Source organism: Limulus polyphemus, unplaced genomic scaffold (assembly GCF_000517525.1).
Source record: "Limulus polyphemus unplaced genomic scaffold, Limulus_polyphemus-2.1.2 Scaffold200, whole genome shotgun sequence".
Lineage (NCBI taxonomy): Eukaryota > Metazoa > Arthropoda > Merostomata > Xiphosura > Limulidae > Limulus > Limulus polyphemus.
The window spans coordinates 716,493-732,680 of record NW_013665810.1 but is presented as its reverse complement, the minus strand read 5'-3'; the positions used below and the strand labels follow the sequence as shown (position 1 = coordinate 732,680).

Here is a 16,188-nt window from a genome sequence, read left to right as displayed (position 1 = left end):
TTGAGAAATAAATACCTCATTTCCCAACCATAAAGTCAAGCGCCGACCTGAGCTTGTTGACGAATAAATACCTCATTCCCCAACCATAAAGTCAAGCGCCGACCTGAGCTTGTTGACGAATAAATACCTCATTCCCCAACCATAAAGTCAAGCGCCGACCTGAGCTTGTTGACGAATAAATACCTCATTCCCCAACCATAAAGTTAAGCGCCGACCTGAGCTTGTTGACGAATAAATACCTCAATTCCCCAATCATAAAGTCAAGCGCCGACCTGAGCTTGTTGAGGAATAAATACCTCATTCCCCAATCATAAAGTCAAGCGCCGACCTGAGCTTGTTGACGAATAAATACCTCATTCCCCAATCATAAAGTCAAGCGCCGACCTGAGCTTGTTGAGGAATAAATACATCATTCCCCAAATTCAGCTTGTTTGCTCTTGATCATTATAATGAACAACACTACAATATATGATCATAGTGCAGGCCACGAATCAGGCTTTCGGAGGCTATATGTAGCCCACGGGCCGCCTGTTGGGAACCACTGTTCTAACTCGAACTATCTAGCCTCCCCCTTTTTCTTTCTTTCTTTCTTTAATTAGTGCCTCAACTCCATATTCTCTTACGCGCTCCGATTTTATCTCAAAAGTTACAATTGCATGATTAAACCCGGTTCAAAGGCTTCGTTAGACTTCAACTAATGAGAATATGGTGTCATTTTCTTTCAGTTACCGCCATTAACTCCTGAACTACATTTAGTCTTATTGTTACTACATTATTAAGCAATTTCTTGTGTTGTACTTAATATCTTGAAGCACTTAGCTTTTTGTATTAAACGTCATATATTAGCCGATAATTACAGGAAATTTACATTATCGTTATATTTTTAGGGTCAATAACTTCAAGCGAAACCCTTATTCAGCTTAATTTCGTCGTCTTGTCATAGTTAAAAACGCAACAAAATTCTGTTAACAATACCAATCGATCGAAATGCACGAGTTTCCGATTAGTTTGAAAAGTTTCTTTATTCAATGAATTAACGACTGCGAGTCGAACTAGGCCTACATTAATAAGCTTCAGAGTAGCAAGTATAATAAAACATCACAACAAGACCGGGAATCGATGAATAATACGAATTATCCGTACTTAAACTCTTTTAACAACTGCACTACACCGTCAATCATAGACTTTCCGATCATTAGCTGAGCTGGGTACGAAAACACGTCAAGCCGTCATCAAGCCGCACGCTCCCACTATCAGACATGGCGGCATTTCAATCTTTCTATGATAGTCAGTGAATAACTAATCTCTTACGGTATTTCCGCGGCAGTGAAACCAAAAATCTTCTCTAAACGTTCTGTTACTCGGACACCATTTCAATTAATGCAGTAAAACATCCCACAATTTATAAACTGCTTATAAACCCTAACAAATGAAAGTACCGTTTCAAGAATATAACACCAAAACTGTTTCTTACAGGAATTATCAACGTGTGTAATATTGTATGTAAGTTCGACAGCTTCAAAAAAACAACAAATCTATCAAGCTATTCTTACCTCTACTAATGAAGTAAAGTAAAACAAACTCTTTTTCTTAACTTTAACGCAAACTAGTTCTTACTAGTAGACATTTCTGTTAATATAAACAAAATAGTGACTTGAATCTCCACCACTTATCGTTATTAGCTCAATATTTCGCTGTTACAGTTTTGTCATCACGTACAAGTTATCTAACCGAGTTCAAACTAAATTAGAACAACGCCATCAGTATTAGTTACATTCTAATATAGATGTCCAAAATATTCAGTTCATATTAAATATAATATCAAACATTCTTGAAGTTATATTGTTGAAACAAACCAACAATGAACAAATAAACTGTTCAAATGTGAGATATGTGCGCTAGCCGTCCTTAATTTAGCAGTGTAAGACTAGAGGGAAGGCAACTAGTCACCACCACCAACTCTTGGGCTACTCTTTTACCAACGAATAGTGGGATTGACCGTCACATTATAACGCCCCCACGGCTGAAAGGGCGAGCATGTTTGCGAAAAGAGCGCCCTAACCACCTGGCCATGCTGGGCCTGGATTTAAAAGGAAATTCGTTGCGTATGTGAAATGCACCTTCACAGTATAATATAGGAATCTGTAAGCCTACTTACAGATACTAGTGTAAAGATGTATCTCATATACGTAACGTATCCTCTTCTAAGTCCTGCGATTTTAATATGAAAAGGCAGATAAAAGTTTAAAATCACCCAGAAGGCATCTCGGCCCGAAACGTTGTGAACATTAAAACATCTATTCATCGTTAGCCATTTTTTGTGGTACAAGTCCCCCCCCCTTTTTTTTTTCTATGGTTCTAATTTATTATTCTTAACTTTTGTCTGTAGTCTGATGTATCACTTCATTGGCAAGTGCCCCGAAATAAATGTTGATAATGGTTGTAGATGATTAATTATCTCTTTACAAGTCGTACAAATCAAGCCGAATAATCGAATCGTTATTATCCGCTGATCTCCAATTTGTACACTAATACCTGAAGTCTTTGCTATAAAATTTATCGAGCGGTCTGATTCAGTGGTCCAATCAGTTTGCGTAGGTGTTTCTTTCTTCCGGGTGTTTATTTATAAAATAGAGGACCACATTACCGATTTATTGAAAAAAAAAAGAGACAGGAAGTGTCCATCACGAGTGTGAAATATTAACGTTTATTTATCTGGACTCATTACACGCTTCGTTTAACCAATTGTGAAAAATCTGATGATAGCTTCTACTTCGCTTTTTCAGCGTACTCCACTTATAATTCATAACGACACCTAGCACGTCCGATTTGACGAATTTTAAGGTAAAATGCATTCAGGATTTAATGACGTAATTGAAGAACGGTAGAACATAATTGAATTATTCTGTTATGAAAGCCACAGCTGAATAGAATCGAGAGATCAAGCTCACCGCACCAATTACGGACATAAGAGAAATAACAAAAATATCAGTAATATAAACTTGACAGTTATAATGACCGAGATAAATATTTTCGTCTATTACTTCTTTCTCAAAGAAAAAATAAAACAGTATACGTACCCATCTTTAATGTACAAATCACAGACAAATAAACACTTCATTTTCATTAGTAAAAATATTCTTACCCACGTGATCCTGATTAATGCTTGTTTCTTAGTTTTACTATGTTCTCCCAGTTTTAGATACAGTTAAATCGATTTTAGTTTCTAAGAGCGATGACTACACTGAATCGGGATGTATATTTTAGTTATCACAAGGCAAAATCCCTGCTACAAAACAGTGTCAACCATAACCCCCAAAAGTTAAAGGCAAAATCCCTGCTACAAAATAGTGTCAACCATAACCCCCAAAAGTTAAAGGCAAAATCCCTGCTACAAAATAGTGTCAACCATAACCCCCAAAAGTTAAATGCAAAATCGCTTTTACAAAATAATATCACGCCCCCCCCCCAGTTAATTTTTATGAAATTGAGACATCAAATGATCTGTTATGTGACATGAAATGCGAAAAATTGGTTATTCAGACTACAATGTAAATTAGTATTTGGTAGGGATAGCTTTACATATCAACAGCTCATCCAATTTTTTTTCAATGCAGATTACGGTCACCACGAACAACAAGGGTAGCCTGTCACCAATGTTACATTTTTAAAATCGGAATGTTGATAAGGTCTTGTGGAGCTATCTGAAAAAGCTGTTTCCAGAACATTGTGTCGCGTCTCCCATGAGAATCCTATATATACTGGATGGGACTGAAGTCCGATGATTATGCAAACCACTCCATTCGGACAATCCTCCTCTTCTGCAAGAAATGTGTCAACCAGTTTAACACGCAGTGAAAGGCAGTATTAATAATTTGAGAGAGTCGTGGCTAATGGCGCCAGCATATGGCAAAACAAAAGGTAGAAGAATTTGTGACATTAAAGATGTCATTGCAAAAGATGCATAGGTCGGTATGTTTGACCAATACCTATTCCCTCCCACAACACATTTTAACCACAGCCAGACCATATGCGTAATTATCCTGTATAAAATTATGGTTCTAAATTCTTTCTAAATAAGTATATGGGTATGACCTAACCGCACAGTGAAGTCCAACTCACCTGTGAAAATAATACTTCTCCGCAAGTCGTTATTCCACTGGGTTATTGGCACCCTTGAAAATGTGCTATTTTGTGCTTTCCTGTGAGCGGAATACACTTTATTACATTGTATACAAGCTGGCTTAGTAATGTACGTTTTTAATCCCCTGTTCTCCGACACGACATCAAGATGCAGTTGTGCGCATCTGATTCAATCTAGGAGCAGGTACCATACGGCAGATAGCGATCGTCTGCTTGTGTTGTAAATGACAGTCTGCCTTGTCTAGTTGTCGCAGTAATTGCACTATTGATTTGAAAGCAGTTCCACATTCTACTGTAACGTTTTGAGATACTAATAAACAATTCGCAGCTGCCTGTTGTGCGGCAAGTGTTTTATTGATCCAATGAATCTTCATGAGTGAAACATCCAAGTGTCTTTTATGGAGCGCCTTAAACTCTACGATTCACTTCAAAGTGACAAATGAAGCAATATTACTTGAGGTCACCCCATATATAAGTGCGAACGTGTTTAAATCGATGACCTGGGAAGGTGGGGAGGTAGAGCAGAGTGAATAATCAATCATTTACATTCCAAATCACATGGTTGATTATTAAATCCCTAATCTGCACAACAATGAACTAAGGGCTAAGTGACTAATAAACGCGTTTTTCCCTTAGTGATAGCTTTAATATTATAAAATTCGATTACCTTTAATCGTTTTTGCGATGTACTCTTTGTGCTTTAACAGTTTGCATTAAAAATATTGACGATTTTACTTGTTCATAAATATACAAAACGTTTGACATACTTGTAATGCCAGTGGTTTGGGGTCTAAAATATAACAAAAGTATATTCTGATTTGCACTTCTCATGAAATAAAAAAAAAAGTGAAATTAAGTATTAAACTTCCTTCCTAGTTAAAATACTTGTGAACAATTAATTATAGGACTTTCCCCACTATTGAATCGCACTTAAACTACCAACTCTTTCAACCAGAACAAATTTTTCACCGTATCTTTAGCTGTCGACATCTGAATATCTTAAACTCTTACAAAACACGTTCAAGCAGCACTTACTAGCATACTTGTTTATTAATTAAAAGTGTTAAATCGTTACAAAAAACAACAACCCTGTTTAAATGTAAACACTCAGCTATTTGATGGCGATAGCTCCCATAACCGACCAATACCATAGTACACAAAAATCTACACCAAACACAAAACTAATTCACGACAGTATCCGGGGGCAATCTTGTTTATTGGTTAAACATCGTTAAATTTTGTGTGAATTATCTAAATGAGTTTACGTTTTCACATTTTACTATTCTGTTACATCACTGTTACGTCATAACTGATGTTATTTACAATTTTTTACTTTCCGTATCCTTACCTCTTATATCGATACGTATATGCATTGCTGTCAGCAGTATAACACAAACGCAGCGCTGGAATTTCAAATAACTTTAGGTTTTCTAATTATTAAGCCTAACCTCACCCCTGATAATGAACCCTTGAAACAGGTGAAAAGTTTTTGGTCAAATAAAACACACCACATGCACGTTTCAAAAAAATAATAACAATAATAGTGTAGAAAATCACAGTAGCTGTTATGCCACTGAAGATTAGTAGATTTATTTTAGACACTTGAATAAATCTTTTATCAAAAGTTCGGTTACTTACGTTTAAATAAAAACTATTCAGCATACATTATACACGTTACAAACTTTCCGGTCAAATAGTACAAGTGTAAAAACAAAGTTCGCTAGCCCATTGTAAGTCCAAGTCATCTTAAGTACTTTTGTGAAACAAATCAGTATAATCAAACTTTTTTTTTCTTAAAATAGGATTCTGTGTTCCATAGCTATGCAAATTTGGAACAGTAAATACTAGTCGCACTAGAAAATGTCTACTGACCTGATTCGCAGAAGTTATCTTCAAAGTATCTTTCAATCGAAAAGCTATCTTCTAACCTTTAACTTAAACGCGGGGACCTTAACTTCAGAACACAGAAATTATCTCCTAAGTAGCTCTCATTTGAAAAGCTGTCTCCTGATCTTTGACTTAAACCTGGAACCTGCACCACTCTTCTACTTATTTTCCCAGTTTAAATTCAAATAAGTTTTGTAGTTTCTAAATACATAGGATAAGAAATAACAAATACTGCTACCAGAAGTAGAAAATACAGGGATCGGATTTACGGATGTTGTCTGTGTGGTGGCATCAAAGAGGAAGAAAGCTAGAGAAGAAAATCTGACGATTTCTACATTGGCATCAGAGGTGGGAGAAAATTAAGAAGAAAATTTGCTGATGTCTGTACTGGCAACAGAAGAGGGAGAAGACTACGTAAGAAAAATTGTCAATGTTTGGGTACAGGCATCACACGAGAAAATTACAAAAGGAAAATTGGCAATGTTCGTCTGTGTACTAGCAACATGACATCAGACGTTTGAGAAGACTACGGAAGAAGAGTTGATGTTGTTTGAGTATTGAGATCAGAAGTAGAAGAAAAAGTAGAGATGAAAAATCTGCAATATTATATATCGGTAACACAAAAGGAGAAAAATATCAAAGGAAGCTCAATGCTGTTTGGTACTGAGATCAGAGGAGAAAAAAATACAGAAGGGCACTTGATGCTGTCAGAATACCAATCAGGAATGGGAGAAAGTTACAGAAGAAAATTGGCGATATCTGTGTACTGTTAACAGAAATGGGAGAAGAAAATCTGATGCTGTCTGATTCAGAAATGGAAAGAGCTAGCAAAGATGTGGATGTTGCCTAACTACTGACGTCAGAAGAACGAGGAGAAAATAAAGAAATTAATGCTTCTAATTATTGGAATCATAAGTTGGAGTAGAAGACTACAGAAAAGCAGTGCAGTTTAGGTATTGAAATCAGAAATTGTTGAAAAACATAGGAATTAAGAGCTCCTTTCTAGATTCTGGAATTAAAAGTGGGAGAAGGAGACAGATGAGACATGAATGTTTTCAGGATGTTGGAATCAGTAGTTCAAGAAGAATACAGCAGAAAAATGATGGTGTCTGTGTAATGACATCAGAAGTGGTAGAAGCCAGAAAAGAAAAGAAAAAGTGGAGTTTGTCTGCATTGTGGCTCTTGACTTGGAAAAGAATAAATAAGTGGATGTTGTCTAGAGTCTAGACAATGGCATGAAAGAGAAGAAAGGATGACAGGAGTAAATGAAAAGTTCTGGAAAAGAACGTGCTAGGAGTATAGCTGGTTCCAAGGTGAACAAGATACACGGGTCTAGAAAAAAAATCAATAATGAACTTGGAAGAAGGCCTGGAGGGGGAGGGGGGTTCTTAGCAAATAAAAGAAGTCGAAGGGTTTCAATATGTGCTGCATCGCTCAACTGATAATTTACAGTACTGTTTATTGACATAAATACTGTTTGATGTTGACAACCACGCAATCACATCTATGTTTCATTTGGGGTGTGCAACCAATGAGCATCAGTTATTCGGTACTCCATAAAATTATTGTTGAATCTTTTGGTTTTATCCAAAATTCGGTTTATTTTAGCAGCCTCAAGGGTTTATTCGGTTCCTTTAATTCTAGATGCCTTATTCCTTCAATATGTTTTAATAATAGGTACGTTCATGTACGCAATTATTGAGAAACTGAATGAAGCCAAAATATGGTTTGTGATGTTTCCACTTCAGTAGTTCTCTCGTCTCTTTCATGTGCCATCTCTCACCAGAAGTTTCAAAAAAGATTATATTTCAACTCGTCAGTAGGTAGGTTTAGAATGTAATCAATCCATCATATCATTAACCAACGATAAAAATACTCAGCTCTTTGGAACTTTTTGTCTTTCTCAGTAACACTTTCTTACAAACGAGTGTTGTTATTGACTACTGTAGATATTTCTTTCTAACATGTGTATTTCGTCAATAACAGCTTTCACAGTCTTCTATGCTCCAAAGTAACTAAATATATACCAAATCATGCCAGCCAAGTACTCTACAGTAATCAACACTCATCTCACAATGCCATAGGAAGCCATGGTTTAGGGTAATCACCAATTGTATTACGATGGCTTAGGACGGATCGATATACCCGCAAACGGTAAGGTTTCAATGTTTACTTGTTCCGATCTAAACTTCAGTATTTTGTTTTCCACAACTCACGCCTCAATACCAATTCTGTTGCTCCAACATATGCATGCTATTCAATAATAGTAAGTTAGACACAATGCAAAAACCGCTATAAGATTAGAATCCAATTTCGGGGGCACGCTAAAAATAACGTTTTGTATGTTTAACTTTTCACTTGAGCAACCTAAAAAAGCTTAATTTTGAGCCAGTTGTTCAAAAACACCCTTTTTTATTTGTTTCACTAATTGTCCGTTTAACAACATCATTCTAAAGTCGACTTATACCAACTTAAGTCTAATTACTTCAAACAAAGAACACAACCAATATCAAGGATTTGATCAGGATCTATTCTCCCAGTCCCATTCCCAACGCTATAAAAAAAAAATCTTACTGTGAATCTTAATTTTTTCTATGGAAATAAACTTAATGTTTTTCTATGAAGGAAACTGGAAATACTTATCTACGAATTATCTATTAAAGGATTTTATTTTTCTGTGATAAAAGAATTTACTTTGAGGCCCAGGGCTCTGTTGTAAAATCCTATATCACTCCTTGAAACTATATTTTCTATTACATCATTATCCATCATTTCACTAAACCAAAAATTAATAAATCATTTTGAAATTAACTAATTATTCGGACGATTCACATACTTTTTCTAAACCTACTCTGTAGGGTTTTCCACAAGATGTCTCCTGGAGCAGAAGAACGGGTACCTTTTCTTCGGCTGGAGTTGTATGAAAGTTCTTGCATCCATTCTCCAGATATGGCTTTCAGTTCTCTGAAAAAAAAAAAAAGAGGAGAGAGAAAGAATTAATTTCCAAGTCAATTCTCTTTCGTAGAACTTTTGAGTATAGTGAAACTGTGTAATATTGTCAAATATGATGTGATGAGCTGTCGAATTTATCACACATTAGAAGTTGGGAAAGTGCTATTGGAAACACACCAAAAACAAAAACCTACTGAAGAAGAATGGAAATCGAAAGTATAATTTTTACAAACTCGTTTCACGTTTCTACGAGTACGTATGCACTATCACGTCTTCGCTAAACTATTCAAAATATATAGCATAACGACATCGAACTTGGAACACATCGTGAAACACCATTCCGCTGTAAAATTTCAACCGTATTTCTTAACCAAATGAAAAAAAATCATGTCTATGAAACTAAAGAAACATATCCTACTTGAGTTTACAGATTCAGTACGACAAATGTAAGGGAAACATTGTTATATGTACGAATGTAAGGGAAACGTTGTCAAGTGTACAAATGTAAGGGAAACGTTGTCATATGTACAAATGTAAGGGAAACGTTGTCATATGTACGAATGTAAGGGAAACATTGTCAAGTGTACAAATGTAAGGGAAACATTGTCAAGTGTACAAATGTAAGGGAAACATTGTCAAGTGTACAAATGTAAGGGAAACATTGTCAAGTGTACAAATGTAAGGGAAACATTGTCAAGTGTACAAATGTAAGGGAAACATTGTTATATGTACGAATGTAAGGGAAACGTTGTCAAGTGTACAAATGTAAGGGAAACGTTGTCAAGTGTACAAATGTAAGGGAAACGTTGTCATATGTACAAATGTAAGGGAAACATTGTCATATGTACAAATGTAAGGGAAACATTGTCATATGTACAAATGTAAGGGAAACATTGTCATATGTACAAATGTAAGGGAAACATTGTCATATGTACAAATGTAAGGGAAACATTGTTAAGTGTACATATTGTTAATTCTAACCAAGTAAATATAACAAGTATGTTTTAAGCATACCAACTATTCAGCTAAGAATGAATTTAATATTTCACTGTGACCATCAATGACGTCAATTTGTATTCTCCTCATTCACGTTTACCATGTGTGAAAAGTCGGCACAGAAAGACCAGGTGAACTTTCAATGCTGATATTGAACAGAAAACTACATTTTACTATTAAAAGGTTTAAAGGTATAAAGATAAAAAACAGTCAGTTTCTTCCGATAATCAAGAACATCTTCTAAGTTGGAAAATTAATACGAATATTTAAATTATTACACAGATAAGCAACTTTGGTAAACTAAGTTGGTGACACTGTCATTATACCCCCCACACACAGTCATTCAACAGTGTAGTCGCTCCGACAGCTTACAAGAAAAGAAAGACGATGCTTTGGTGGATAATGCTTTGAAACTACCCTCAATTTTATGGTGTCAGAAATAATAATGACAGCGGAATTTAGTCTTGTTCCCTAAACTTTATATTAAAGAATAGAATACAAAACTTTCAAACAGTATTCTACTCATGTTTCACATCTTTGATACTAGATAACGTTACATAACTAGTACGTCACTCACTATGTTTCCTAAGTTTGTATTAAATATGTGAAGCATTAGTAGAATATTGTTTGGAAATTTTATATTCTCGTCGTTAATGAAACTTTAGGAAACACAGTGAATGACACTCTAGTTTTGTAATGTTATCCAATATCAAAAATGTAAACATAACATTACAAAACTATTACGTCACTCACTATGTTTCCTAAGTTTGTATTAAATATGTGAAGCATGAGTAGAATATTGTTTGGAAATTTTATATTCTCGTCGTTAATGAAACTTTAGGAAACACAGTGAATGACTTTCTAGTTTTGTAAAGTTATCCAATGTCAAAAATGTAAAACATAACATTACAAAACTATTACGTCACTCACTATGTTTCCTAAGTTTGTATTAAATATGTGAAGCATGAATAGAATATTGTTTGGAAATTTTATATTCTCGTCGTTAACGAAACTTTAGTTAACACAGTGAATGACACTCTAGTTTTGTAATGTTATCCAATATCAAAAATGTGAAACATAACATTACAAAACTATTACGTCATGCGCTATTTTTCCGAAAGGTTTCATTAACGACGAGAATATAAAATTTCCAAACAGTGTTCTATTTATGCTTTGGATCTTTGATACTGGATAACATTACAAAAGTAATACGTCACTCACTATTTTTCTGAAAGGTGTGTTAGAATGGGTAATCCACAATGAAATCCCCCCTCCATTCCCCAACTTATCGTCATACTTGCCTGCTTCGACCACCCCAGAACTTCTGAGTTTACTACTTCTCTGCCTCAGATTTTCTGCTTTGATATACGAAGTTTGTTAACTTGGAACGTGAAACCGAACATCAGTTAAACACACGTTCCTGCAAAATGAAATATATATAACTGCGAGAAGGTTTTAGGGATTGGCCACCACCAGTTAGTCCTCACTGAAGCGTGTAAAGAACAGGATTTTAACAAAACATGCAAATTCCAGGCTTAGTTAAGCAGCAAAATATTTCGCGAGCTACAGCCTAAAAATCACAATCTCGTTAAGCACGGTAAGAACATTTTGGGTTATTTTTAGTGAACGTAAAGTTGATCCATTAAGATTTTAACGTTCAACCTAGAATTATTATAGCATTTCTAAAAAATAACTACTATCAACAAAACAACAAAAAACTACATTATATTATTACATGTCTTATAAATCGTATTATGGATTTAAATCACAATAATTTCAAATATCAATATTCCAAATGAAATCTTACTAATAGCAATAAGTTTGGACTAAAATATATTTCGTTTCAGCCTATTGTACTATATTTCCTTGTCCCAACTTCACTGACAGTTAATTATGTCTGGGTAATTTTATAACTCAAGACATATTCATAATGTATATAATATTTACAACTCAAAACATAGTTCTATATGATATTTATAACTCAAGACTAAGTCGTCATAAATGAAAAACGTATGATAACATGTGGGACTAAGTCGTCAGAAATTTAAAAAACCTGATAACGTGTGCAATCAAGTCGTCATAAATGAAAAACGTGATAACACGTGGGACTAAGTCGTCATAAGTAAAAAACGTGTGATAACATGTGGGACTAAGTCGTCAGAAACAAAAATTGACTTGTGATTAAAGTCTAAACAGAGAAAAACAGCAACTTATTATAAACTACGAAACTAAGTCGTGAAATATATCAAACTGATAACAGGCAAACAAACACTTACGTCAAGCATAAATTTCAGTATTTCTTTTAACACAAAATATATGCTCATTAATTAGTTCAAAACGTAAGTACAAAAAGCAACAATTAGGAAGGATCAACACAAAAGATGCACACAGAAATTTATGTCATTATATATAATGTTGTAACTGTACGGTTAGGGCAATGAAGTTAGAAAACAACTACCTAGTTCTTGTACTGCTAGTCCCAATGAAACCGCAGAGGCGAAAAGTTGACAGAAATAAAGTTTTCATTTATCATTATCTGGAGAGTAAAAAGGTCGAATGAACTATTACAGACAGACAAATAAGGTCGACAACTTACTTAATAAGAGAGTTTAGTTTATGCGCTTATTGAAAAATGTGTACGTCATTCTTGTTAAGTCCACGACTGGCTTATTTTGTCGCTGATTTCACTAAGCCTTGCTGAGTATCCGACGGACATTTCCGTTTAGTGTACTAATTGAAAATAAATCTTTAATTAACCGAAAAAGTTTCATCGTATCCCACATAGGCCTAACACGTTTATATTCATAGAGTATTCAGGTTTCTATTATACCTTAGTTCGTTTTGCTTCACTCTTACTTCACTCAGTGAAAAAAATAATAAAAAAACTGATAAAATCAAAGAAATTCCAGTATTTTTTATTTTATTTTTATAACAGCTCCAACTATAACAGTGGCATTCGTTATAAACGATTCATATGCTACATACTTAATCTGTGTTTGAGCTTCCATGAATACGACAATAAGATCAAGAGATTTTACGGCGATTTATTTATACTACAGCTTTCAAATAAAGTTGTGCAAAAAAAAAAAAGGCGAGTTTATTTGTTTGTTTTTATTTTTATTTCAGACAACGCTACTCGAGGGCTATCTGCGCTAGCCGTCCTAATTTAGAAGTAATAAACTCTATATAAGGCAGCTAATCAACATCACCCGCCGCCAACTCTTAGGCTACTCTTTCATCAACGCAAATTGGGATTGACCGTACCATTATAACGTTCCCAAGGCGGGCGAGCATGTTCGGTGACGGAATTCGAGTTCGCGACCCGCAGATTGCGAGTCGAGCGCCCTTTCCATCAGGCCATGCCCCACCCTAAAATGGTGAGTTCCAACGAATCTACTAAGATGGAGAGTGTTGCTACTTTTGAACATTCCTTAGTATCCCATCCTTGTGGAATAGTACCAACAAGTTCGTTTTCTCTCTCTCTCTCTCTCCCAGATACGAGTTTAACGAATACACTCACAAAGGTTCAATACGGTCGATTAACCAAGCCTGAAAATGTCGTCTGTCAGTTCGGATTATTTTCGTCAGTTTGTTTAGTTATATACTGATTCGCAACTCATTTGAAATATTTTGAGTGATTAATAGAGAAATGTTACTAGTTGGATTTACTCTCCAAGATACGTAAACGAAGTGCTTCCTTCCCCACTTCTTTCCTTCAGAGTGAAGAGTAGCCCAAGAGTTGGCGGTGGGTGGTGATGACTAGCTGCCTTCCCTCTAGTCTTACACTGCTAAATTAGGGACGGCTAGCGCAGATAGCCCTCGTGTAGCTTTGCGCGAAATTCCAAAACAAACAATCCTTCAGAGTGTAACACGTGTTGCTTTACTAGAAAGTTTCAAGTTGAGTAGTAATACAGTTCGGCGTATAACAAGTGTTATTTGATTTACCAGGATGTTTCGAGTTAAGTACTAACAACATACCATTCAATGTGTAATAAGTGTTATTTGTTTTAGCAGCAAGCTTTAAGTACTAAGTATTACATTGTATTTATATCAAAGCTACTAAGGCTATATGCAGCTGTACCTTAGTTTGAACTACTGACCCAATGGAAGGCAGCCAGTCAGCAACAACCTACAGACACCATTCACAATCCCTTAGTATCGCATTGATTCGAACCCAGCTCGCAAACCCGGAGCCTACCACAGGGCCAAACAGTGCCCCTTCAAATTAAGTCTGTAACAATGTTATTTGTTTTAGCAACAAGATTCAAGTAGTAAGGTCACACCGTTCAGTCTGTAACAAGTGCTGTTTGTTTTAGCAGCAAGATACAAGTAGTAAAGTCACACCATTCAGTCTGTAACAAGTGTTATTTGTTTTAGAAGCAAGATACAAGTAGTAAGGTTACGCTGTTCAGTCTGTAACAAGTTTGCCCAGTTTACCCCTGAAGAAGAAAGGTCCACCTTTCAAAAGCGCTCGGTTATAGGGTTTTTATTCAACTCTGTAACAAGTGTTATTTGTTTTAGCAGAAAGATTGAAAAAGTGATGAAAAACATTTTGCAATTGTAAAATGATGTAGGGATTGCAGTGCCAAAAAGAATGCAAACAAGAACATAGGAATGATACAGCCTATACACAGATCATCCCCTACATCACTTTCAATATTAAAATGTAATGTTACACAGTAAAATGCACGAGTGCAAAATGGTTACAAGGTCGTTCAATTCGACCGACCTCGTAGCGAGAGTATGAAAGTTTTTGATAATCAAGACATGTTTGACTCAACTTGGTTTTCGTTTTACACAAGTTCGAGGCTCTAAGTTACGCTACATTGATGCCTACCCTAACATGACCATGATATTATGATAAACAAACTCCATACTAACACTCAAAAATATATAACCTCCAACTTCAGTAATATTAAAGTCAAATGTGCATTTTACAGTGTAACATTAAATTTTAACATTGAAAGTCATGTAGGGATGATTAATGTATAGCTGTATCATCCCTATATTATTGTTTGCAGTCTTTCTGTCACAGCCATCCCTACATCATTTAACATTTAAAAAATGTTTTTATTACTTGTTTCGTGACGTTTTCTCCCTGACTGAAAGTTACTATATTCTATGAATGTCTGAAATAAAATTTAATTTATGGGTATTGATTTTTTATTTTACTCCTTCACTTCATACATAACATAAGGATTGACTCCCTGAGACACCGATTGTACAGTGTACAAAACACTAAGTATTCTAAATGCTACATTTATCTAATGTTCGTCTATTATTAGCTGGTAATTCCTGTTTCACCTTGTACGTCAGCTTTTTAAAGAAAAACCAAATTTCTGTATGAAAGCTAACCCTCAAGAGGTAATCATAACATCGTTTATACTAGAATTGTGTGTGTGTGTGTTGTTTTTTTTATTACTACTAGTTAATATGACTAAGCGATGACATCGTACACTGCCCAGAAACACAGAGTGGATTTAGGTTTAAACTGACGTCAGTGATAAAGTAGTTGCAGAATTGCCTCGACTGAAACAAGAAGAAAGATGAACAATTTGGTGGGTTGGTCACTTTCTGGTTTAGTATCTAAGCGATGGAACCTTGCATTGTTTTTGGGCTTGTTTGGTAGAGAAACAGATGAAAGTGAGTGACAACCATCTTTTAAAGTAGAACTCTCTATCATTGTTGATTTATTTAGCGTACATATGTACATTATGCCTATGGAATATCTTCATATCCACATATAATATCTACGGATTCTATAATGTCACGCCGTTCAGTCTGTAACAAGTGCTATTTGTTTCAGCAGCAAGATTCAAGTTGTAAGGTCACGCTGTTCAGTCTGTGACAAGTGTTGTTTTAGCAGCAAGATTCGAGTAATAAGGTCACGCTGTTCAGTCTGTGACGAGTGTTGTTTTAGTAGCAAGATTCGAGTAATAAGATCACGCCATTTATAACAAGTGTAGTTTGTCTTAAAATCCACGTCAAATCTCATCTATTATATTAATACTCAGTTTCTGTCTGTCCTGAAAATGCGCGCTTACTATCTAAATACGCATTTTAATGAAAGTAAACAAAAGGTGAATATAAATATACTTTTAATGGCTGAAGACGGCTTGAAATGGGTAATGAAGAAAAATTTTGATATAAGTTTAACATAACAGCAAATGTACAACGTTTCGAAACGTTGTACATTTGCTGTTATGTTAA

At 35.2% G+C, this 16,188-nt stretch overlaps 1 protein-coding gene across 1 annotated transcript in view; it reads right to left on the bottom strand.

Annotated features, from left to right (window-relative positions):
• LOC106478328 overlaps positions 1 to 16,188 on the bottom strand; it is a 209,921-nt gene that overhangs the window by 51,685 nt on the left and 142,048 nt on the right. The window contains exon 4 of the mRNA XM_022381933.1: positions 8,867 to 8,994. Within this exon, the coding sequence (XP_022237641.1) occupies positions 8,867 to 8,994 (128 nt within the window). The remainder of the gene's footprint in view (positions 1 to 8,866; positions 8,995 to 16,188) is intronic.